Genomic DNA, 23412 nt, shown 5'->3' with positions numbered 1-23412 from the left:
GCTCCAACTTCTGGGATAAAATTATGTGCTACCAAGCCTGGCTTTTTTTTTGCATATACATGAACACACACACACACACACACACACACACACACACACACACTTTTTCGAGGTAAGGTCTCACTCTAGGCCAGGCTGATGCGGAATTCACTATGTAGTCTCAAGAGTGGCCTCAAACTCACCGTGATCCTCCTACCTCTGCCTCTCAAGTGCTGGGATTAAAGGCATGTGCCACCACACCTGAATTATCTATATATATTTTTGATTTATTAATTTTTTTAAAATTTTTATTGACATTTTCCATGATTATAAAATATATCCCATGGTAATTCCCTCCCTCCCCACCCCCACACTTTCCCATTTGAAAGATTTATTAATTTTTATTTGAGACAGAGAGAGGGGGATAGAGAGAATGGGCACACCAGGGCCTCTAGCCACTGCAAATGGACTCCAGATGCATGTGCCACTTTGTGCATCTGACTTATGTGGGATATGGAGAATCAAAATTGTGTTCTTAGACTTTGTAGGCAAGCACTTTAACTGCTAAGCCATCACTCCAGGCCATTAAAAATATTTTTATATATTTATTTGCAAGGGAGGCAGGGAGGGAGGAAAAGAGAAAGAGACAGACAGACAGATAGATAGAGACAGAATGAGAATGAATGTGTGTATGGGTATACCAGAGACTCTAGCCACTGCATACAACCTCCTGATTACATGAGTCACTATGTGCATCTAGCTTTACAAGAGAACTAAGAATCCAGTCCAGACCAGCAGGCTTTGCAAAAGCAAGCACTTGACACACTGAACCATCTGCCCAAACCTCAGTTCTTATTTTTCTAAAATTTTCACTGTCACCGAGTTGACAGAATCATAAGAGGGTCCCTGCTGCATGTGAGGAACAATTTAATTTTGATGAATGACTGTATATGTGGGTACCCCACCAATCTTTTCACCTTCCAGCCTGGGCCTGTTTATGGTTTACAGCCCATACTAATGGGAACTGAGCATACAGGATGCTGGAGAATTTCACATGGGTTCTAGACAATTAACTTTGAAGAGCAAGGTGGTACACCTATAGGAGGAAAATCTTCAGGTCCTTTCTCCATTATGATCTTCTGAAGGCATTTTCATCTTTGACCCAGACTTTAAATTCTGGATTTGGATCATTCTGGCCATTTTGTCATCAAGCTCCAACAGACCGAAATGAAAGACAAATGCTCCCTTCTCCCACTTCTAAGGCTGGCTCTAACATATCCAGGACTTGAAGGTCTCAGTGGATAGGAGGACTGCCCCAGGGAGGCTTAGCTATGTCATAGGAGGACTAGGAGAAAACTTGGATGATCTTCTGCTTCCCAGGACAGTATAGCCTATCTAGTAGTCCCACTGTCACCACTGAAACCTGGCTCCCAGACTACCCCATTTCAAATCACATTCATTTTTGGAACTAAGACATCAACATGGAATTCTGGGTAACACAATCACAGTTTTTCATATATAATGATATGAACACATAAAAGATTACCAGAAAGATTTACTGCCCTCTCCCAAGTGTTGATGTTTGGCAGGGGTACTGGAAGCCTTTAAAGACCACACTAGGGGGAAGACAGAGTATGTGTTTGACCAGGTTAGGTAGGAATACAGGGTAAACTGGTGGTCTCTAAGTGTTCCTGATGAAGTACAGCCCAGTACTTCATTCCCTCGCTTGGTGGAGGCCCAACATGACCATGGAGGAAGGCTTGTGGAGATGTTTTCAGGAATGGAAGCTCATAAACACCTCTGTCCAGATGAACTACCATGAGATGGCCCACAAGTGAGTCAGGGATCTGGCTAGGTGTTGGGGGTGGATTGCTCAGCTGGAGTTTGAACTGGTGGGATCTTTCACCCACATTCTAGCAGGAGGGCTCTCACTTCTGTGGATATCTTATAGTCTAGGAGGTGGTTCTATCAGTCTGGAATGCTTGGGGTTCTATGTCTCCTGCTCCCAGAATTCTGTCCTCACTTATGTGTCCATCCTTGCCTGTCTGTTGATGGCCAGGGTGGGAAGCATGAAGCCCACAGTGCATAGTGTCTCCTCCATAAAAAAAGAATTGAGAAAGGGAACAGGAACTACCAGCCAGATACATGAACCAGCTTTAGTGCCCCTTGACAGTTGGCACCACTGCTAATGATGCAACTGGCCACAACTGCACCCTCATGTTCCAGAACTGGATGAGAATGGGGAGAGCATAGATAAGGGAGCTAGGCTCTCATATGTTCTGAGAACATGTTTTGGCCTCAAATCAGTACCCATTTAGAACTGTACCATCCCACCGTATGGCTTGTCTCATCCCTGTGTTTAGCATTCCCTTGATGTTAGGACTGGGTCAGTTCTCCATGTCAGCTCAGACAATACCCTCCACATCCTAAGGTTCATGGAGTTTGAACATGAAGAGATTAAAGAAATGGCTCGGTTGGAGGACATGAATGGCTCCCAGTGCTAGCCTTCTACACCATTGAGGTAGGATCCTCCAAGACCACCAGACCCTCAGGTCATCCAGAAGCCACGTAGGTCTTGTCCCATATATATAGTCATGGAAGGCTCTTATCCCACCAGCTGGACACTCCCCTTAGGATGGGACATCTGCTATGCCAGCTGAACAGTCCCCTACAGCATGTGGTCTCCACTTGTTCCCAAGATGAGTGTGGACCTGGGCAAGTTCACTGCCATTCTCTCCCCTCACATTTCCACAGACCCAACCCACTATGTATTGATGTCCTGGATACCAGGTGGGCAAATTACCAGGAACATCTGTGGTTCCAAATGTTTACCCACATTACTATTGTAGATGATCCACATCTTCGTCTGTCTTCCCTCCTGGTTCCTGAAGACAAGCTATCCTGATCCACCCTGGGTTAAGTGCTGGTCCCATGAACTAGACCCTGCCAGCTGGCTGTGTAGATCAAAAAGCACATACTCCATCATCCTTCCATTGTCTTAGTGTGCACCACTGGGACGAGTGGTCCTGAGAGGTGCTGAAGCCAGTGGGGTCCTTGATTGACCTCTAGGGTGCTACTTCTCTAAGTGGGGCCTGCCTGAGACTCACCCTGGCTGCATCCTGTATCCCAAGAGGCAAAAGCAGTTTTTCACTGAGGACTGATCCACCTGGTCTTCAGGGTGGAGTGGGAAGGAAGGGTGCTGGAAGGGAGGGGAAGGGTGGACAGAGTGGGAGTGTATATAACATTATACTTTACTGTCATTTAAAGTAGTCTTTCTAGAAATCTTCTCAGGGTTGACACCTTTGATAGGGAGTGAAGATCCCAGAGATGACAGGCTGTAGGATGCACATGTGCAGGGCCCAAATGAAACCTTCTAGAATTCTATTCATTATCCACTGGTTTAATGGTACTTCTCTGAACATGGCATCATTATCTGTTTCCATTAAAAATGTTTGGACAGGGCTGGAGAGATGGCTTAGTGGTTAAGTACTTGCCTGTGAAGCCTAAGGACCCCAGTTCAAGGCTCGATTCCCCAGGACCCACATTAGCCAGGTGTACGGCGGGGGGCGGGGGGGTACACATGTCTGGGGTTTGTTTGCAGTGGCTGAAGGCCCTGGCATGCCCATTCTCTTTCTATCTGTCTCTTTCTCTATCTGTTGCTCTGAAATAAATAAAAATAAATAAAAATTTAAAAAAATGTTTGGACAGAGCTGGGCAAGTGGCTTAGACCATTAATACCAGCACTAGGGAAGCTAAGGTAGGAGAGAATCATACCGTGTTTGAGGGCAGCCTGGGCTAAAGAATGACTTTCAGGTGAGCATGGAATAGAGGAAGATCGTGCCATTATAATCATTCATTGCATATTCAACAGTCAAGTTGTATAGCTCTTGTCACTGTAGCACTTTTAATTCCAAGTCCATGAATCTAAATAAGAGACAATGAGAGACCATGACCTATCTTCAATATCATTCTGCATGGACTACCCATATTTTAACTAAACTTATTTTTATTTTTTTTAGATTTACTTTTATTTGAAATAGAGGAGAGATAGAGAGATGGAGAGAGAGAAAGAGAAAGAGAATGGACACACCAGAGCCTCTAGCCACTGTAAACGACTTCCAGACACATGAGCCACCTTGTGCATCCGCCTTACATGGTACCTGGAGAATCGAACCTGGGTCCTTGGGCTTCCCAGGCAAGCCCTTAACCACCAAGCCATCTCTCCAGCCCTTAAGTTTAATTTGCTCATATTTGCAACCCAGTTACTAAAATCTTTATCTTTCTTAATTACAATATGATGAATTTTAGCCAGTCTAAAGAACCTCTAGCTCTCCCATCCAATATTTAATTGATGAATTACTTGTAATTTTATTATTCTCCCGAGCAATTAACATTCTACATATAAATCCAGTTTTAACAACCTTGTCACTAGCGTTGATACCTTACATACCAATCAATATAATATTAACCTTTCCTTTTGCCACTAGAGTGTACTTTAAGAGCTATGTATATTGCATTAATCTTATCTCTGAATCCTAAAGTCCTCATAAAAGTTCTATATTGTAAAAAGTTTAAACAAAACAGGTTGTGAATCTCACAATTAGGAAGAAAATATCCAAGAATTCCTATCTTATGCAACTACATATAGAAATATGACGCATACTGGTTATCTTAAAAACTAAAGTGATTTGAGAGAGAGAGAGAGAGAGAGAGAATGGGCAAGAAAAAAAACATCCTAAACTGGCGCAATACCCGATACACTAACCTTCTTCATACAATCCATCCTGGTGGTTCACTTCCAACTTTCATAGCTCATAGTGTAGTTTCCCTTCTTCGTGTAGACAACACATGAATTGTCCCCGCACCAAAGTTCTTCCATCGAGGGCGCCTACACCGTAAGTACACTTCCCACCACATCACTGCCTCCCTCGGGCCACGCAAGGACTGTTTCCAGTGGACACCGCGCACCGAGTCTGGACCCCACCTCCCGTGCAGAGCGGCGGCCTCGCTGCACCGAGCGCCCCCACTGGGGCAAAGCCTCCCCGCGGAAGAAGCGCAGCCGCGGGCTGGGGAGGCGCCTGGACCCGACGCCCGGGCAGGACCCACGCTCTGCGCTCGAGCCCAGCCCACGCGGCCAGCGCGGGCACGCGGGCGGCGGGCGGCGGGCGGCGCGGCGCAGGGAAGGCGCGGAGGGAGCGGCGGGCAGAGCGCGGCCTCGCCGGCAGGGGGCGCCGCCCGCGGGTCGCACCTGGAGGCAGCCGCGGGTTCCGAGGCGTTAACGGCGGCGGGCGGGGGGCGTCCCCAGGGCTGAGGTGCGGGCACCGCAGCGTCACCTCGGAGGTCTCCCGCAGGCTCACCACGGAGCGGTCTTCACTTCTCCCGTCTTCCAGGAGCCGTGGGCAGAGTAGGAGGAGAGCGAGCCACCGCGTCACCCAGTCCACAGGAGCCCCTGCGCTGAGGAGCGCGGGAGTTCGTTGGCTTGATACAGGGCGCGCCGTGCGCATGCGCAGCTCCGCCCCGCGGTCAGCACGCGCTTCCCTGCAACCGCCTCGCAGACCCGCGCTCAGCCCAGGCGAAGGCCCGGGAGGAGGTGAGCGACCCTGGGCCAGATGGCCGAGGAGGCCGAGCTGCAGCCCCGGGAGCTGACGAGCCAGCACCTTCCTGAGGCAGTGGCGCTGTCCCTTCGCTGCTTTCCCGCACTGGACCTCCTGACACAGGGTCCCGCAGCCGCCCACGCGGACGACCCTCGCGCTCCCCGGTTCCCTCAGGAGGAGCCGCGTGGCGCGCGAGGGGGCGGGAGCGGCCTCGGGCGACGGCTGTGGGCGGGGAGCCCGGGCCCACGCGAGGCTCGAGGCTGCCCATGCCGCGCGCCGTGCCTGACCCCCATCTGCGCGACGGGAGCGGTGACGTCAGCCCAGCCCATGGAGGGGCCAGTGTCCGCGTGGATAGGTGTAGGCAGGGGTAGATCCTGAGGGCATGCCGGGAATAGAGGGCGCTCACACACGCCCGCGCTCACACATGCGAGATAGACCTTTGGAGGAGAAATCCGCTAGTCGCTGAGGGAGCTGTGGTCCTGACCCCACGCCCTGGACTGGAGACTGCCACTGCACAGAGGGATCTGAGTCCAGTGGGGAATCCTGGAGGAGCTGTTGGAGACAGGTCTCCACTTTGCCGGACACCAGAGACCCTTGGGATATTGGACTTGAAACCTTGTGAGCATCTGAGGACTGCACTGGTCCTCCCATGGTGTGGGTACATTGGGCAGAGCGGCTAATGTGGAGACGGAGACTGATGACTGCCTTGTCCACTTCCTCCCAAGCTTCTGTCCAGCCAAGCTCGCCCTGGTTTTCTTCTGTCCCTTGTAGGGTTCACAGCTGTCCGATCTTCCTTGAAGAGGGGGGCTACAGTTTGGGCGAGGAGTTCTCACACAAGTCACCTACCCAACAACCCCAACAGTGATCATCCAGACCAGTGGCCTCCCTCCTGATCCTGATCACCCATGAAGGACCCAGTGACTCCCACAACATGTTCCTCTAATCCTCCCTGTGATGGCAGCCCTTCTCTGATAGCTGTCTTCAGTAGTGGACCCATTGGCTTCTCCCATCCTGCAGACAGGATCCCATGGTCACTGGTTCACTCCATGGTGGTTAGGGGCTTGGCCGCAGGCCCCATCCTAATCACCTCTATGAGTCATCAACCAACCAGACCGTTTTCCTGTGTGCCATGCACTGAGAAAACCTGTGGCTGCCAGGAGAGGATCTCAGAGCCTCCCTAACTTGCAATCTCCCATGCAGTCTGCCAGCAACCTAATTCGTGCACCAATAAAAGCCAATCAAGAAAGGAGGAATCAGAGCATCCAAGATGCTCCAAGAAAGGTTGGTTGGAGGAATTGGTCCTGGGTGCTTGCAGCTCCTAGGGACACCATAAGAAGCAGCAATCCAGGGTCGTGACCCAGGAACTAGCCAAGCTCGCTGTGCACCCTCCATGCTCCCAGGAGAGTAACAGCTGAACAGGGTTGATAAAGGTAGGTGGCAGCCAACACATTCAGCATGAGATGGACCTGATTTAAATGCTTGCAACAAAATGAATCCATTTATCTTAAATATAAAGTGAAAAACCCTGTAAATCCTATAGTATGTTTATCCTGAATTCTTTGAATTTACTTTTTCTTGGAATAATTCCAACAGGCCATGCAATACCAGGAAGAGGAGTATGTTGCTCTTTTGCTGGAGACTGGTGCTGATCAAACATAGATACGCATGGCAGCACTGCTCTCCACAATGCTGTCCATGGTGAGAGTACATCACTGGATGCTCAGGGCAGCACCCTCTCCACGATGCCATGCATAGTGAGAAAACATCACTGTAGCAATACTGTTTGAGCATGGAGCAAATACTGAAGCAAAACCAGGCACAGACCAACCAACCTTGTTTACAAAGCATTTGAAAACACATCTGTGTATGCAGTAACATAAATAGGGACAATTCTCCATCTTTAGACACTAAAGTATTTTTTAGAATAAAAAATTTAGAAACAAATTAATTTTCCAAAATATCTAATAATTGGTATGTTGTAAGCAGTATTAGGGTATAGTCTTCTTTTATGAATTCATGGTAAATATTTTTGAAAATGCTGAATTTGTTAGAGGTAAAATTCCTCATTTGCTGACAGGCATAAACAGGCATGGGAAAGCAGCAGGCTTTTCATTCAAATTCAAAGGCATTTTACAAATAAAAATCTTGTTGATGACAGGTTATACCAAAATGATTTTTCTCTCACTGGTAAGGCTGAAAAGGTCAAAAGAAAGAGAAAGGAGTCAGAAATATGTAGGCCAGTTTGGAAATGTGACAATTAAAAAAATACATGGAGTTTGCATTCTTTTTTGTCTGCATTTCTCTTGATTATGTATGTAAGAGTCAAAGTGGGGCTCAATTTTCAGTTAGGGAAAGTAATGTATTGAGTTTTAACATGCATTGAGATCAGTTTCAGGAGGACTCTGAGGAAGCCAGGTTAGCAGTGCCTTGATGATTCAGTGCAAAACCAGAGGGAAGACCAAACAAGGCTCTGACAGTTTACTATTGGCCCTCACCCTCCCCCCCCCCCCCACTAAAATTCCTGCCTTTGTTCTCAACATTATGTAGGCAACTGCTTGTAATAATAAAGTGAGTTCCTGCTTCAACAAGACTCCCGACTCAGTGTGGTTTTTCTCCAGTGACTAGGAGAGGTTCTGAGTCGTGGGACACTCATCCTTCTCCTCAACCCCTTGGGAGGAACCAGTGGGCTTGGTCCCTCCTCAGCACTGCCTACCCACTGGGGCAGAGCCCGCCATTTCAATGTATGGCCCCATAGACTGGTGTTTTACTAAAATTAAACTTGTAATTTGGATCTCCAGCTGTTGGTCTGAAGGAGGTGTCAGTAGGCTAGAGGGAGGATCATTGAGTCTAGCCCTGAAGTGTCACTGGGGGTGGATCTGATCCCAACTCAAAGATGTAGGTAATAAAAATAGTTTTGTTTTTTTTTTCTAGAAATGTTCTCAGTGCTGACAGCTTTGATCTTGATATGGATGAGAGTAGCAAAGATGTCAGAGATAACAGGCTGTAGGATGCACAGGTGCAGAGACCAGATTTTCCCTACACATCCTTCTACTGCTCGTGGAAGCAGGTCAAATGGGATCTGTTGGAATTCCATTCCTCATCCTCTGCTTTAATGGTACTTCGTAGAGCATGACAGAGTTATCTGTTTCCATTAAAAATGTTTGGACAGAGCTGGGCGTGGTGGCTTAGACCATTAATCCCAGCACTAGGAAGGCCGATGTAGGAGAATCACGCTGAGTTTGAGGCCAGGCTGGGCTACAGAATGACTTTCAAGTTAGCCTGTGCTACAGGGAAACCCTGCTTACTAGCTAGATACTTATAATCATTACATAGCATTGTGTCATTATAATCATAGCACTTGCCACTGTAGCACTTTTAATTTCAACTCCATGAATCTAAATAGGAGCCAAAGACAATGACATACTTTCATTAATATTATTTTGCTTAAATTACACAAATTCTGACTGAATTCATAGCCTGCCCATATTTGTACCCAAAGAACTACAATCTTTTTATTTTTTTATATTTTTATTTTTATTTATTAGAGACAGAGGGAGAGAGAGAGTGAGAACAGGTGTACCAGGGCCTCTAGCCACTGCAATGAACTCCAGATGCACACGCCACTATGTGCATCTGACTTATGTGGGACCTGGGGTATCGAACCTGGGTCCTTAGGCTTCACAGGCAAATGCCTTAACCACTAAGCCATCTCTCCAGCCCAGAACTACAATCTTTACCATCCTTAAGAGCAACATGATGCACTTCAGCTATTCTTAAGAAAGTAGCTTTCCCATCTAACATTTAATTGATGAATTTCTCATAATTTTATTATTCACTTGATCAATTATCATCCTATTTGTAAGTCCAGTTTTGATAACCCCATTCCTCATTACTACCTTTTATATCTTATATAATCATGGTATAAAATTATTATGGAACATTGACATGACATAAATAATATTAACCTTTCCTTTCCCACTAGAGTTTACTTTAAGAGCTATGCATATTGCATTAATCTTATCTCTGAATCCTAAACTCCTCATACAGGTTCTATATTGTAGAAATAGTTTAAACAAAACAGATTGTGAATCTAACAATTACGAAGAAAATACTCAAGAATTTCTAACTCATGCAACTACATATAAAAATATGACACTTCATTTTTAAGGCATATTGGTTATCTTAAAAACCAAAGTGAGGGCTGGAGAGATGGCTTAGCGGTTAAGCGCTTGCCTGTGAAGCCTAAGGACCCTGGTTCGAGGCTCGGTTCCCCAGGTCCCACGTTAGCCAGATGCACAAGGGGGCGCACGCATCTGGAGTTCGTTTGCAGTGGCTGGAGGCCCTGGCACGCCCATTCTCTCTCTCCCTCTATCTGTCTTTCTGTGTCTGTCGCTCTCAAATAAATAAATAATTTTAAAAAAACCAAAGTGAAACAACACTAGGATACACTAAACTTCATATAGTCAATTCTGGTAGTTCATTTCCAACTTTGATAGCTCATACTGCAGTTTCCCATTTTTGTGTAGACAACACATTAATTGTACCCACATGTAAGTTCTTTCAGTGTGCCTGTGTCGTCAGTACACGTCCCACCACATTACTGCCTCCCTTGACTCACACAAGGACTGTTTATAGTGGACACTCACACACTGAGGTCTGCACCCCACTTCCGGTGCAGAGCAGTGGCCTCGGCTGCACCGAGTGCCCCCACCATGGAAGAAGCGCAGCTGCGGGCTGGGGAGGCGCCTGAACCCTGCAGAGCTGGAAGGTGCCAAGGGAGCAGCTGGCAGAGCACGGCTTCACCGGCAGGGGGCACCACCCACAGGTCTCATCCTGAGGCATCCGCGGGTTCAAGGCTTTAAAGGTGGGCAGGCGGGGCGCCCCCCTTTCCCCCCGCCACACCCAGGGCTGAGTGTGGTCTGCTCTTGATCTCCCATGGGCACCACTTCTCATCTCCTCCCTGGATGACTGGGGAGAGCTGCATGAATGGGATGCACTGTGTCACCTCGGTCCACAGGAGGTGTTATATAGGAGGAAAATTTATGAAGGAAGAGGATGGTTCAGGCTGATTGCTTAGCGGTTAAGGCACTTACCTGTGAAGCCTAAAGACCTATGGTCGATTCTCCAGATCCCACGTTAACCAGATGCACAAGGGTGACACAAGCACAAGGTCACACATGCCGTGGCCCAAAAATCTGGAGTTCGGTTACAGTGGCTGAGGCCCTGGCATGCCGATTCTCTCTTTCTAGCTCTAAAATAAAATAATAACAAAAGAAAGGAAGAGTATGATTCCTCTAGGAAAGTTAGTCATGTCGGAAATCCTGAAGGGGGCTTAGGGAGGGACAAGACAAAACAAGTGGACTTTGAAGAATGGGCTGAAGGCCATTTTTAGAAGCCACAGAATGGAAATGTGCCAGGGAGAGTACGCTAGGAAATACCCTCAAAAATTCTGATGCAGAGTGCACTGTGATTTAATTATACCTTTTCCGGTTCTCAGCCAGGCAGTCTTCAAGGCTGTTCAGCCATATTGTCAGCACTGGATTAGTAAGATAGGGGCTCACTATTTCCCATTCCTTGGAATCTCTATTAGGATGCCATTGGAGGTTTGATATTTGGGAGCTTCACATGGGACTCGGGCTCTCATGGCTCATTAACTTTTAAACATTGCTGGCACCAAAATTATGATTCATTCGAAGACTTACCTTCTTGTTTACTTTCTTCAGATGTGGTTTTGTGGGGATGACAGCTGGAGCGGGGTGGGGATTCAGTCCATTCTCCATGATTCAGGCAAGAATTCCCCAGGAGACTCACATGACTTGAAGGGAGTTGGGGGACACGGGAGTGCTCCTGGCTACTATGACTCATCCTTTGAGCCCAGGAAATGCTGAAGCCTCCCAGCCACTGACAACAGGAATCTACCAATATCTTGAGACAAATGAAAATAAAAATGGGAAACCCTTTTTGGGGGCACTAGTGGAATATTTTGCTATTTTACTTTTAACCCTGTTTAACTATAAGTTGACATCATGCAAGATGGGCCCACTCCCACACTGTACACAGGAAATGACAAGGGAAACACCAATGTTGACTTCCCTTCCAAAACCCTCCCTCCCTTTCCATCATTAAGATGCAAACAAAATGCAAATGTGATTCAACCATGAAGCTCTAAGCTTGATTAGGAGGATGCTTGTGGAGCGCCCTCTGCCTCCTGTACTCTGGGCTGTGCTTCACGTTGTGCTTCTAGGGATCCAGCCAGAATCTGCTTCAGAGCAGGGGCCATGGGCAGAAGGGAGGGCTGGAGGCCTGGCAATACTCGAATGGCATGCACCACCCAACTCAGCTCAGTGCCTCCATCTCCTACCAAGGCTTCAGCCAATGTCCCACAAGGCAGCTGCCCTCCCTGACAGGGCTGTTCCTCTTCAAACCAACTAAAGGACAAAGGTGGACCCAGAGGCCTGTGCAAGGTGAGGAGAGAGGTACATGCTGGGAAAGAAATTGGACAGGCTGGGCTGGGACAGCAAAGAGAGGAGTGGCCAGAGAGATTTGAAAGGTGTAATGAGAGCCACACATTCTTCCTGCTCCTCAAGTTCATGAATACAGATGAAAAACCACCAGAGGGGGAGGAGCTAGAAGCATGAATGGGAGAGCAGCAGGAGCCAATGGGGGTTCCCTGGAGGGCCTCTAGTTTGTTTATCCCCTTCCAGGCAGCCTCAGTACATCCACTTATTCCCCCATCCAGCGTGCCCCATCTTTTCCCTCCTTAACTTTGATTTGGCATGGGATCCAATGCCCATGACTCAGAGTAAATTTCACTTCATGCCACATGCTGTAACACCCCAGCCCCAGGTTCTTGGTCTCTGGACCTGTGAATGATCATACTATTTCCTGCCTCCTGTATACTCCACAGACTACAGTGAAGCAGGAAGCTTCTGGAACCACACAAGGGGTCCTGTAAGCCCCTTATGTGGGTCTCCAATGGTGAGGCAAACCTAGCACAAAATGTACCTGCTTCCATGATGAAATCCCATAATGCCTTTGGATATTCGGTGGACAGTGGAAGTGAGTAGCAAAACTACTTTCAGCAGTGTGCTGCAGCATGATTCATGATGCTGTGCATGGAGAAGACCCACACATATGTCTGCTGCTGTGAAAAAGTGGGATGGAGAGATGAGAGGAGACAGTAAAAAACAACAACAACAAAAAAAACTAAAGAAATTTTAAAGAGAGATTCATTAAAAGTCAACAGGGCAATGTTTATAAATGTACTCCTAGAAAAGCTGGGAGCCCTAAAACATGTACAATCAAAGAAACATGCATCTCAATTTTCTGGGTGCTAACTCACTCTCCGTTGGAGAATCTGCTTCTCTTTTCCAGATAGATGCAGATACTAAGAAGAGAGCTGCCCCAACATACCTCAGAAGGGGCCCAACTGAAACTAAGGACAACTGGCGAAATAAGCAAGGGTGATGTTTTCCTGTGAACTGGATACCAGCACAAAGGGGAAGGAGATCAACGCAGAGAAAAATCAACTCCTACCAAATCAGAGAGCCAGAGCCTCAGAGGCCCCCAACACCTCAGCACTGAAGCAGACCAAAAATGAACCCAACATGGCTCAGGGAAATCTTGCGGAAGAGGGGGCGGAAAGAATGTCAGAGTTACATGTTGGGTCATGATTTTCAGAGACATTTATCATACTAATAACTGGGGGCTAACTCCACAATGCACGACCCATTTTCAATAATAAGGAGGGTCTAATGGGAGGGGGTAGATCACAGATGAGCCTAAATAATGGTACCAAACTGCCTGTATTTACTGAAAAGAAAACTAATAAATTAAATTAAAAAAAAAAAAAGAAACATGCAAATTAGAGCAAAATAAAATAAGGCCATTTCCCCTTTGAAAGATGGCTAACATAGAAACTTTTCTCTTTTAACATGTTATTGACAGCCCCTGTACATATAGACAATATACCATGACTGAAATACCTTCCCACCACTCTCCCCTCTCCCCCTCTACTGAATCTCTTCATTACAACTAGTCTCTTTTCTATTTCAATATTATCTTTTTTTCCTTCCTAAAGGTTTTGTGTAAGTAGTGTCAGCTCCTGTGAAGACATGAACACCATGACCAGTTTGTGTCGGGAAGACAGTATTGCAAAGCACTTCTCCCCTTGCTTTAGCTCTTACATTCTTTCTGTCAGCTCTACAATGGTGCCTGAGCTTTGGAGGGTGTGAAGATATTTCTCACTTAGTACTGAAAAACAACTGTTGTGTCTTGTCAGCACTATAGTGAATTTTGAGTTTCCCCAGTGGTCACTGCCATATGAAAAAGGGAATCTTCTCTAACCCAAAGTGAGAGTTGTATTAATATATGGGCATAAACATAAGTATTTACAGGGCAGTTTGGTGGGCATAACATATTTATTTATTTATTGAGCCAGACAACAGTGTTGGTTTCCCTCTGAGGACTTGACCACTCCATCCATAGGCTTCTGATTAGGTTTTCAGAACCAGGCATGAATTCCTTCCAATAGAGCAGACTTCAGGCCCAATCAGAGAGCAGTTGGTTTCCCCCCCCATAATAGACATGCCACCATAGCACCCAGTTGGTATGTTTGGCCTGGAAAAACAACTTTTCTAAATACTGAAGTCAATTCCCAGAGATCTGTGATGGGTGTATTGATTGTAAACCAAAGAAAGTTATACTGACTGCAGCTAGGGACCAGGAAGATGGCTCAAGACTAGTGGCTTAAGTTCAGATCCCCACCACCCACCTAAAGCCTGCCACAAAAGTGGCCCCTTATGTCTGTAATCCCACTGTGCCACTGACTGGGAAACAGTCAGGAGAATCCTAAAGCTCATGGGCCAGACTTCCCAGTGGCAAACAACAAGAGAAACCATGTCTCAACAAAGGTGGAAGGACATAAACAACACACCAGGTTGTCCTCTGATTTCCACACATGTGCACACACACAACACACATAGACACAAAGCTATGCTGCAGCTAAAACAGAGAAGAATTAATGGATATCATTTTATTATTCACAATATGTGAGGATGTGAAAACACCTTGAACAAGCTGCCCCAAAGTATAGCAGCTTTAGACTGTTCACTTTACAATGCAGCCCTGACCAGCTTACCTGTATGCTTTTCTGACTGTTAGATTTCACATGAAGTTTATGGACATTACATCTGCCTGGATGATCAGAAAGGATCCCCATACTTCCTTTTTCAAATTCATTTCACCTTCTTTCTTTATTAGAGGTGGATGAACAGTAGGAAATCAAGCACTCGATTAATGGAGATTTTTCTGTTTTTAAACTGAATGTTCTTGGTGCAGAGATTCTATGCATGTAGAATACTGACCTGACTTTTACAAATTACAACTCAACATTTCTTTGTTTAATATTTATTTACAAACAAATAGAGAATGAGAGAGAGAGAGAGAGAGAAAGAGTATAGGCACATCAGGGCCTCTAGCCACTGCAAATGGCTTTATTTGGACACTGTGCATTGAACCTGGGGTTCTTAGACTTGTTAGGCAAGCACCTTACCTGCTGAGCCATCTATCCAGCTCCTCAACTTATTTCTTAGCCCTTTAATTTTTAAAAATTTATTTATTAGAGACAGAGGGAGAGAGGAGAGAGAGAATGGAAAATAGGCACACCAGGGCCTCTAGCCACTGCAAATGAACTCCAGATGCATGTGCCACTATGTGCATCTGGCTAACATGGGACATAGAGAATCAAACCTGGGTCCTTAGGCTTCACAGGCAAGTGCCTTGACTGCTAAGCTATCTCTCCAGCCCTTATTAATCTTCTTTTTTGTTTTTGTTCTGTTTTTCGAGGTAGGGTCTCACTCTAGCCCAGGCTGACCTGGAATTCACTATGTAGTCTCAGTGTGGTCTCGAACTCAGAGCAATCCTCTTACCTCTCCTCCTGAGTACTGGAATTAAAGGTGTGTGCCACCATGCCTGGCTATAGCCCTTATTAATCTTTGATGTCAACATAGACTTCTGGCTTTAAAACCTGAATGTATACTTACACATATGTGTATAAAAGCTGATTTGCTCCAGGCTTTATTCTCCTCTTAAGCATAACCAGCTACTAAAGCACAAGGCTTTTCCTCTTCAGGCTGTCCTATCTGATAGCATCATCATTTCTGGATGTGTCTGGACTATTCAGAATACTCCATAGTAAGCCATTATATGAACTCTATTTCATATTTCTCTTTTTTCTGAGAGGAAAGATAGGATATTTCATCGGATGTCTTTTGGTTTGTCTTTTGGTAAGGTGCTTGCCTACAAAGTCTAACAACCCCAGGTTCAATGCACAGTGTTCAAATAAAGCCAGATACACTATGGCGCATATATCTTGGAGTTCATTTGCAATGGCTAGAGGCTAGGTACATGGGCCAGTTACCTAAATTTGAAATGAAGGGACACATTTCTTCTATAGGAAATCTTTATTATGTAAATATTCTTATGCTAAGATATATACATACTCAGCAATGTCTCTCTGCATCCAGGTGAAGGTGAACAAAGACATCAGAGTCACTGGCTGCAATCAAATCTCAAGGCACCTACTTTTCATTACTTGCTGTGTTCTGTATGTTGGCAAATGTCAGGAAAACTTGATCCAGAGTGATCTGACTGATGGAATAGTCTTCTAAATCGAACTCCTGCTTAGCTTTCTCCAAAATGTCAAACACCTTCAACAACAACAAAAACATTCAGTCACCTTTGCAAACCATATTCCCTTCTACCACAAGCAAGAAGTGCCCCAACTTCTGTCAGGTTTATGTTGGAATACAGAAAATCAAAGGGTGAGATAAGAGAGCAGAAAAAACAGGTGGCAGTGAAACTAGGAAGCAGCAGTTCTGTGTCTCCAATCTCTTAATGGGAGTCAGAGCAGAAATCAAGACAATTCTCCTGGGCGTGGTGGCGCATGCCTTTAATTCCAGCACTCAGGAGGCAGAGGTAGGAGGATCACTGTGAGTTCAAGGCCACCTTGAGATTACATAGTGAATTCCAGGTCAGCCTGAGCTAGAGCAAGACCCTACCTCAAAAAAAAAAAAAAAAAAAAAAAAAAAAGAAAGAAAGAAATCAGGACAGTCATACCTCAAGGATATTTGGAAAGTAACCTAATGCTATGCTGCCTCCACAATGTCAGGCTTCCATTCTGAGTGTCTGAAACCCCAATACTTCCCACCATCAGGGTTATCTTAACATATAATGTTATAAAGACATGATTTCTACCTTGCCCCAGCCATTATCCTTGCTGGGAATATAGTAGTTAAGGATGGTTTGACTCTCCTGCTTCAAGTCACTACCTAAGACAAGAAAATAGGGCTGATGAACAATCTTACTTATTTCATTTAAAACTGACAAAATAATAATAGCTGCATGTATTTAATGTTACATACTGTGGAGAGAGGTATTCATGGAATTTCTATGTAATATTTCCATGACTTGATAATACACTTTGGCATACATGACATGGCTAATGCTTATTCCTGATGAAACAGTCTTATTATGTGGAGTTTATAACAGTTATTGAGAACAAAAAGAATTTGTCAGCTCACAGGTTTAATGTGAAAGACTGAGCCACCTAAATGTTAACATTACAGGACTTTATTGCATAAAGATAGAGCTGAGATACGGACTGGGGATTTTTTTTCCCCCTGGCTGTGTGTACTTTCTATTTGGGGAGGGCAGGGAGGACAAGCTGCCTCATTATCCTTGTGATCATACAGTCTGCCAGTCAAATGGAAAGGGACTCATTCATATAATCCAACGACTTCAGACCATGTGTTCTTGCTTGCTTGGGGGGTAAGAACCCACTGGTAGAATGATAGGGAAGAGGGCTGTATCCACTACTAGTCTAGAACACACAGATGTATTTATACTTGTCATTGTATATTTGTAGATTGAGTTAAAAATTATTTTAAAATACATGATGTGTGGTTTTTCTTACTATTAGTACCAGAAAATCCATGATTACACAAATCTTTTTTTCTGCAACATTTCAAACATAGAACTTAATGAATTATTTAAAGCCAGTACACATGAAGCTATCCCATTCACTAAGACACTCCTAAGTGCCACCTCCTAGCCTCTGTTCCTGATAAAATACCTTCATTGTTAACTGAAAAATTTGCTGTTTTGTCTTCATATATGTGACCCTAAAACATCATTCAGATTTCACTACTTTTGAAATACATATGAATGGAATTATCCAGAATGTTCTTTAACTTTTTTTTTTAAATTAGAGACAGAGAGAGGAAGGAAAGGTGAGAGGGAGGAGGGAGGGAAGAGGAAGGGCATGCCAGGGTCTCTAGCCTCTGCAAACAAACTCCAGACACATGTGCGCCCACATGCTTCTGGCTTATGTAGGACCTGGAGAATTGAAGCTGGGTCCTTAGGCTTCACCAGCAAGTGCCTTAACTGCTAGTTCATCTTTCCAATTCTTTTATTCATTTATTTGTTTATTATTATTATTATTATTTTGGTTTTTCAAGGTACGGTCTTGCTTTAGCCTATGCTGACCTGGTATTCATGATATAGTCTCAGGGTGGCCTTGAACTCATGGTGATCCTCCTACCTCTTCCTTCTGAGTGCTGGGATTAAAGGCATGCACAACCATGCCCAGCTTCCAGTCCTTTTATTTGTTAAAAACATTTTTTTTCTCAAGTTTTATTAACATTTTCCATGATTATAATAAAAAATATCCCATGGTAATATTCTCCCTCCCCCTTCTACTTTCCCCTTTGAAATTCCATTCTCCATCATATCTGTTAAAAACATTTTTATTTATTTATTTGTGAGTAGAGAGAGATAGAAGAGAGACACAGAGAAAGAGAGAGAAAGATAGACAGATAGGGAGTCAGGGAATAGAAAGATGTGTCAGGGCTTCTAGACACTGTAACTAACTCCAGATGTATATATCACTGCATATGGCTTTACATAGGTTCTGGGGAATCAAGTCCAGGTCCTTAGGCTTTATAGGCAAGTGCCTTAAGCCACTAAGCAATCTTTCCAGCCCTCTTTTTTCTTTTTTATAGTGTTGAGGTTCAAACTCAGGGCCTTATGCTTTATAGGCCACATGCTTTACAATTGAGCTACATTCCCAGCCACAGGGTCTAACCTTTTCAAGCTTTTTACATGTAATATTATATGTTTAAGTTTCTTTCATGTTGGTTCATGTAGTTATGTTTTTCTTTTTGTACAATCATCAAGTATTTGAATATTTCATAACATTTCATTTGACTACAACAGGCATACAAGTTACTTCTTAGATCTGAATGTTGTGAATGTCATGGTGTTTTTTTTTTTTTTATTAACTTCCATAACTGTAAACAATATCCCATGGTAATTCCCTACTTCTCTCCACTTTCCCCTTTGAAACTCCACTCTCCATAATACCCCCTCCCCCTCTCAATCAGACTTAGAGAGTTTTTTATTTCATTAACTGTGTTCTTCATTGCTAGTAATTCTGACTACTTTTTCTTTATTATTTCTATTTCCTTATTTATGTCTTGTATTGACCTCTTTATTTCATTAAATTGGTGTCCTATGTCTTCTTTGATGCTTTTGATTTCCTCTTTCATTCCTTTGATTTCTTCTTTGACTTCTTTGAACATATTTATAATCATTCTTTTGAAATCTTTCTCAGGCATTTCCTCTAACTCGTTCTCACTGGAGGTCATTTCTGATGCATTAATACTTTTTGGTGCATTTATATTGTCTTGATTTTTGGTGTTTATTGTGTTATAATGCATACATTTTTGCATCTTGGATTAATTTAATGCTTGGATTTTCTAGTTAGCTGTATTATTAGATGTATCAATCAATCTGATGTTATATACCTTCAGGATAGGAGCTTAAGGTGTTAGGTGTGGCTCTCAAGACACTCATATTATCTACAAAAGTGACCCCAGATGTTGGATTTGCCTGCTATGAGAGTATTCAAGTAGTCTGAGTGGAACTAAATACAGGCAGATTCTAAAATTTAACTAAACAATATACACTTTCAATGAAAACCAGCACAGAGAATTTATGCCAGAGTAAGTATTATGACAACCAGATCCTCTAACTGTCCCTTAAGGTGTGTGGTTCCCCACCCACACCCTTAATCCTGACAACAAGGAGGTTAAGATTTCTAGTCTGTTGAGGGCTCCAAGTCAGCTTGTGACCAAGTGAGACCCTTCCCAAATGTATAACAGAAAAGGAAACAAAGCTACTATAAACCAAGAAGCAACAAATAACAAGGCCAAAATATAGCTTATTTAAGAATGGCAAATCTGATCATCCATCAGATTTAACATATAATTTATCCTGATATGGAAGGTGCAATTAGCACTTCCGATTCAGGCCTATATACCAGGTTTATTAGGCAGGTACTGACCTGGTGTAATCCCAGTTACCTTTTGGGATGATTTTGGGCTCAGTTATATTGTGCTCCTGCTTGGGTTCCTCTTTGGTGCACTGTGGGTTCAAGCAGGATTGCTGCTCTTTTCGCTGGGTCTGGGTACTGTGATCTCCCTTCCGCTGATCTCTGGTGCTTGCTGGTGCCTGCACTGGTGGTGGGGGAGGGGAGGCTGTCGATGGTGGCTCTAATTCTTTTCCTGGTCTGTGTGATCCTCTACCTGGTGATCTGCTCCTCTGTTGTTCACTGTGGTTCTCCCTTCACATTTCTTGAGTTTGCAAAGAGCTCCAGTATGAGTGGAAAATCCCCTCACCTGGCTTTTCCTGCAGCTCAGGCCAAGCCTGGCAGCTGTAGCCCCACAGACCTGGTGCTGCTGCTGGAGCCGGTTTTGCCTGCCTTCGTGGGCTCTGGATGCTCTGGATCTCTCCTACTTCTCTGCTGCCATTTTAATTTCTTATACACCTCACTTTTTAGTAAAAGTGCGCATTTTGCTGCTTTTTTGTTGATGGTTTTGTTTTGGCTTTTTCTCCCCTGGCTGGTTTGGCGTGGTTCCTACCCTGACATCTTAACCAGAAGTCTCAATCAGTCTTTTACTTTGATGTCATGATCTTTTCCTTCTATTATGATGATCTTGTGTATGTACTGGCAAGCATGGTGAGGTCACAGATAGCCAGGCCATTTTGTGTCTGGGGGAGCACATTGTAAGGATTCCTTCGGATCTTACATTCTTTCTGTCACCTCTTCTGCAATGGACCCTAAGCTTTGAAAGGTGTGATAGAGATATTTCAGTGCTGAGCACTCCTCTGTCACTTCTTCTCAGCACCATGGTGCCTTGCTAGTCATCCCAAGGTCACTGCCATCTGAAAAGAGAAGCTTCTCTAACCAAAAGTGAGAGTAGCATTAATATATGGGTATGAACATTAACAGAAATACTTATTTGAAAGTTTGATGAGCATGGTATATAGATTTAGCCAGACATCAGCAGACCCCTCAGGTCTCATGACTAACCCTGTTGTAGGTTTTCAGTATCAGGGATGTATTCCCTCCCATGGAGTGGGCATCTAATCAAATTAAAGGGTCAATGGTTTTCCCCATAACAGATGTGCCACTATTGCACCCATTGGCTCATTTGGCCTGGCTAGCTAAATATAAGGCTTGCAGTATCCACTGCTGAATATCTTCATTGGTGATTTCTCTCTCTCTCCCATTGAACTGCATGCAGTGTAGTGTAGCTTTTCCCAGTTTTCTGTCAGCTGGTCTACATGGAAGATGTTTTCAGCTCAGCTCCAGCAGGATTTCTCAGTGCCCTTTCAGCCCAAGTATGTGGAGTCTTCAGCAATAGGTTACTACCATCTATTCTTGGTGGGAAACCAAAAGCCTCACCAGTAGCCTGTAATGTTTTGAGGGCATCAGGGACGTCCCTAGCCAATAATTCACTGGAAGGTATCCCATCCCTGGCACTGAAAATACTCTAGGAACAATCTATGGCTCCTGTGTGTTCCATTGTCCAAAAAAGTAGGTTTCCATATGTCTTATTTATATCCTCTTAGATTTTTTTTTGCTTCTATTTTTCCCTCAATTTTTACTAACATTTTCCATGATTATAAAAAGTATCCCATGGTAATAACCCCCCCCCAACTTTCCCATTTGAAATTCCATTCTCCATCATATCCCCTCCCCATCTCAGTCTGTCTTTTATTTTGATGTCATGGCCTTTTCCTCCTCTTATGATGGTCTTGTGTAGGTAGTGTCAGGCACTATGAGGTCATGGATATCCAGGTCATTTTATGACTTGAGGGAGCACATTGTAAGGAATCCTATTGTTCCTTTGGCTCTTACATTCTTTCCGCCACCTCTTCCGCATTAGACCCTGAGCCTTGGAAGGGTGATCGAGATGTTACTCAGTACTCCAATCACTTCTTTGAACAAGCACTATGATACCTTCTGAGTAATCCCAAGGTCACTGCCATCTGGAAAGAGAAGATTCTCCACCCAAAGTGAGAGTAGCGTTAATATAAGGGTATAAATATTAAGATAAGTGTTTACTGGGCAGTTTGATAAGCATAGTATATACATTTTTCCAGACATCAGCAGATGTTACACCCCTAGAACTCATGGCTACCCCCGTTTTAAGTTTTCAGTATCAGGGATGTGTTTCCCCCCGTGGAGTGGGCCTCCAGTCCAATTGGAGGGCAGTTGGTTTCCACCATGCCACTATTGCACCCGTTGGCTCATTTGGCCTGGCTGGCCAATTATAAGGCTTGCAGGGTCCACTGTTGAGTATCTTCACTGGTGGTATCTCTTTCTCCCATTGAACTACATGTAGAATGGCTTCTTCCAGCTTTCTGTCAGCTGGTCTAACATGGAGGAGGTTATAAGCTCAGTTCCAGCAGGATTTCTCAGTGGCATTGCAGCCCAAGTATGTGGAGTCTTCAGCAACAGGGTCTTACCATCCATTCCTGATGGGAAACCAAGGGCCTTGGCAATGGCCTATAATGTTTTGGGGGCATCTGGGACCTCCCTGGCCAACAACTCACTGGAGGTATCCCATCCCTGGCACTGAAAATTTTCTAACAACGATCTATGGCTCCTGAGTGGTCTATTGTCCGAAACCGGAGGATTCCATATGATTTATTTGTATCCTCTTAGATTTTGATTAGCCCTCCCTCCACCTTTCCTTTACTCAATCTCTTCCCCTGACCTCACCTACACTTTTTCACCCCCATTAATCTGTTCTTCTACTTACATATATACAATACCATCCTATTAAACCCCCCCCATCCCTTCCTTTCTATACCCTTTATATCTCCTTTCTAGGTTACTGGCCTCTGCTACTGAGTTTTATTCCTACTCAGTTAGAAGTCCAGTCATTTGTAGCTAGGATCCACATATGACAGAGAACATGTGACGTTGGGCTTTCTGGCCTGGGTTACCTCACTTAGTATAATCGTTCCAGATCCATCCATTTTCCTGCAAATTTTGTAACTTCATTTTTCTTTAACCTCTGAGTAGAACTCCATTGTGTAAATGTGCCACATCTTCATTATCCACTCATCAGTTGAGGGACATCTAAGCTGGTTCCATTTCCCAGCTATTGTGAATACAGCAACAATAAACACGGTTGAACAAGTATCTCTATGGTAGTGAGACGAGTCCTTAGGATATATGCCTAGGAGTGCTACAGCCAGGTCATATGGTAGATATATTTTTAGCTGTCTCAGGAACCTCCACACTGATTTCCACAATGGCTAGACCAGAATGTATGCTCACTAATAGCATAAAAGGGTTCCTCTTTTTCCCCATCCTCACCAGCATTTATGGTCATTTGTTCTCATGATGGTAGCCAATCTGACAGGAGTGAGATGGAATCTCAACACAGTTTTAATCTTCATTTTGCTGATGACTAAGGATGTA

The 23412-nt window shown here is 44.4% G+C and overlaps 1 protein-coding gene across 1 annotated transcript in view; it reads right to left on the bottom strand.

Annotated features, from left to right (window-relative positions):
* Positions 1-16119: 16119 nt before the first annotated feature.
* LOC101613773 (phospholipid-transporting ATPase ABCA3-like) overlaps positions 16120-23412 on the bottom strand; it is a 196412-nt gene continuing 189119 nt past the window's right edge. Inside the window, exons 29-30 of the mRNA XM_045130610.1 lie at positions 16830-16903; positions 16120-16282 (exon numbers count right to left, since the gene is read on the bottom strand). Of these exons, the coding sequence (XP_044986545.1) occupies positions 16154-16282; positions 16830-16903 (203 nt within the window). The 3' untranslated portion in view covers positions 16120-16153. The remainder of the gene's footprint in view (positions 16283-16829; positions 16904-23412) is intronic.

This window comes from Jaculus jaculus, chromosome 12 (genome assembly GCF_020740685.1).
Source record: "Jaculus jaculus isolate mJacJac1 chromosome 12, mJacJac1.mat.Y.cur, whole genome shotgun sequence".
In the NCBI taxonomy this organism is placed as follows: Eukaryota; Metazoa; Chordata; class Mammalia; order Rodentia; family Dipodidae; genus Jaculus; species Jaculus jaculus.
This window is presented reverse-complemented; position numbering and strand designations above follow the sequence as displayed.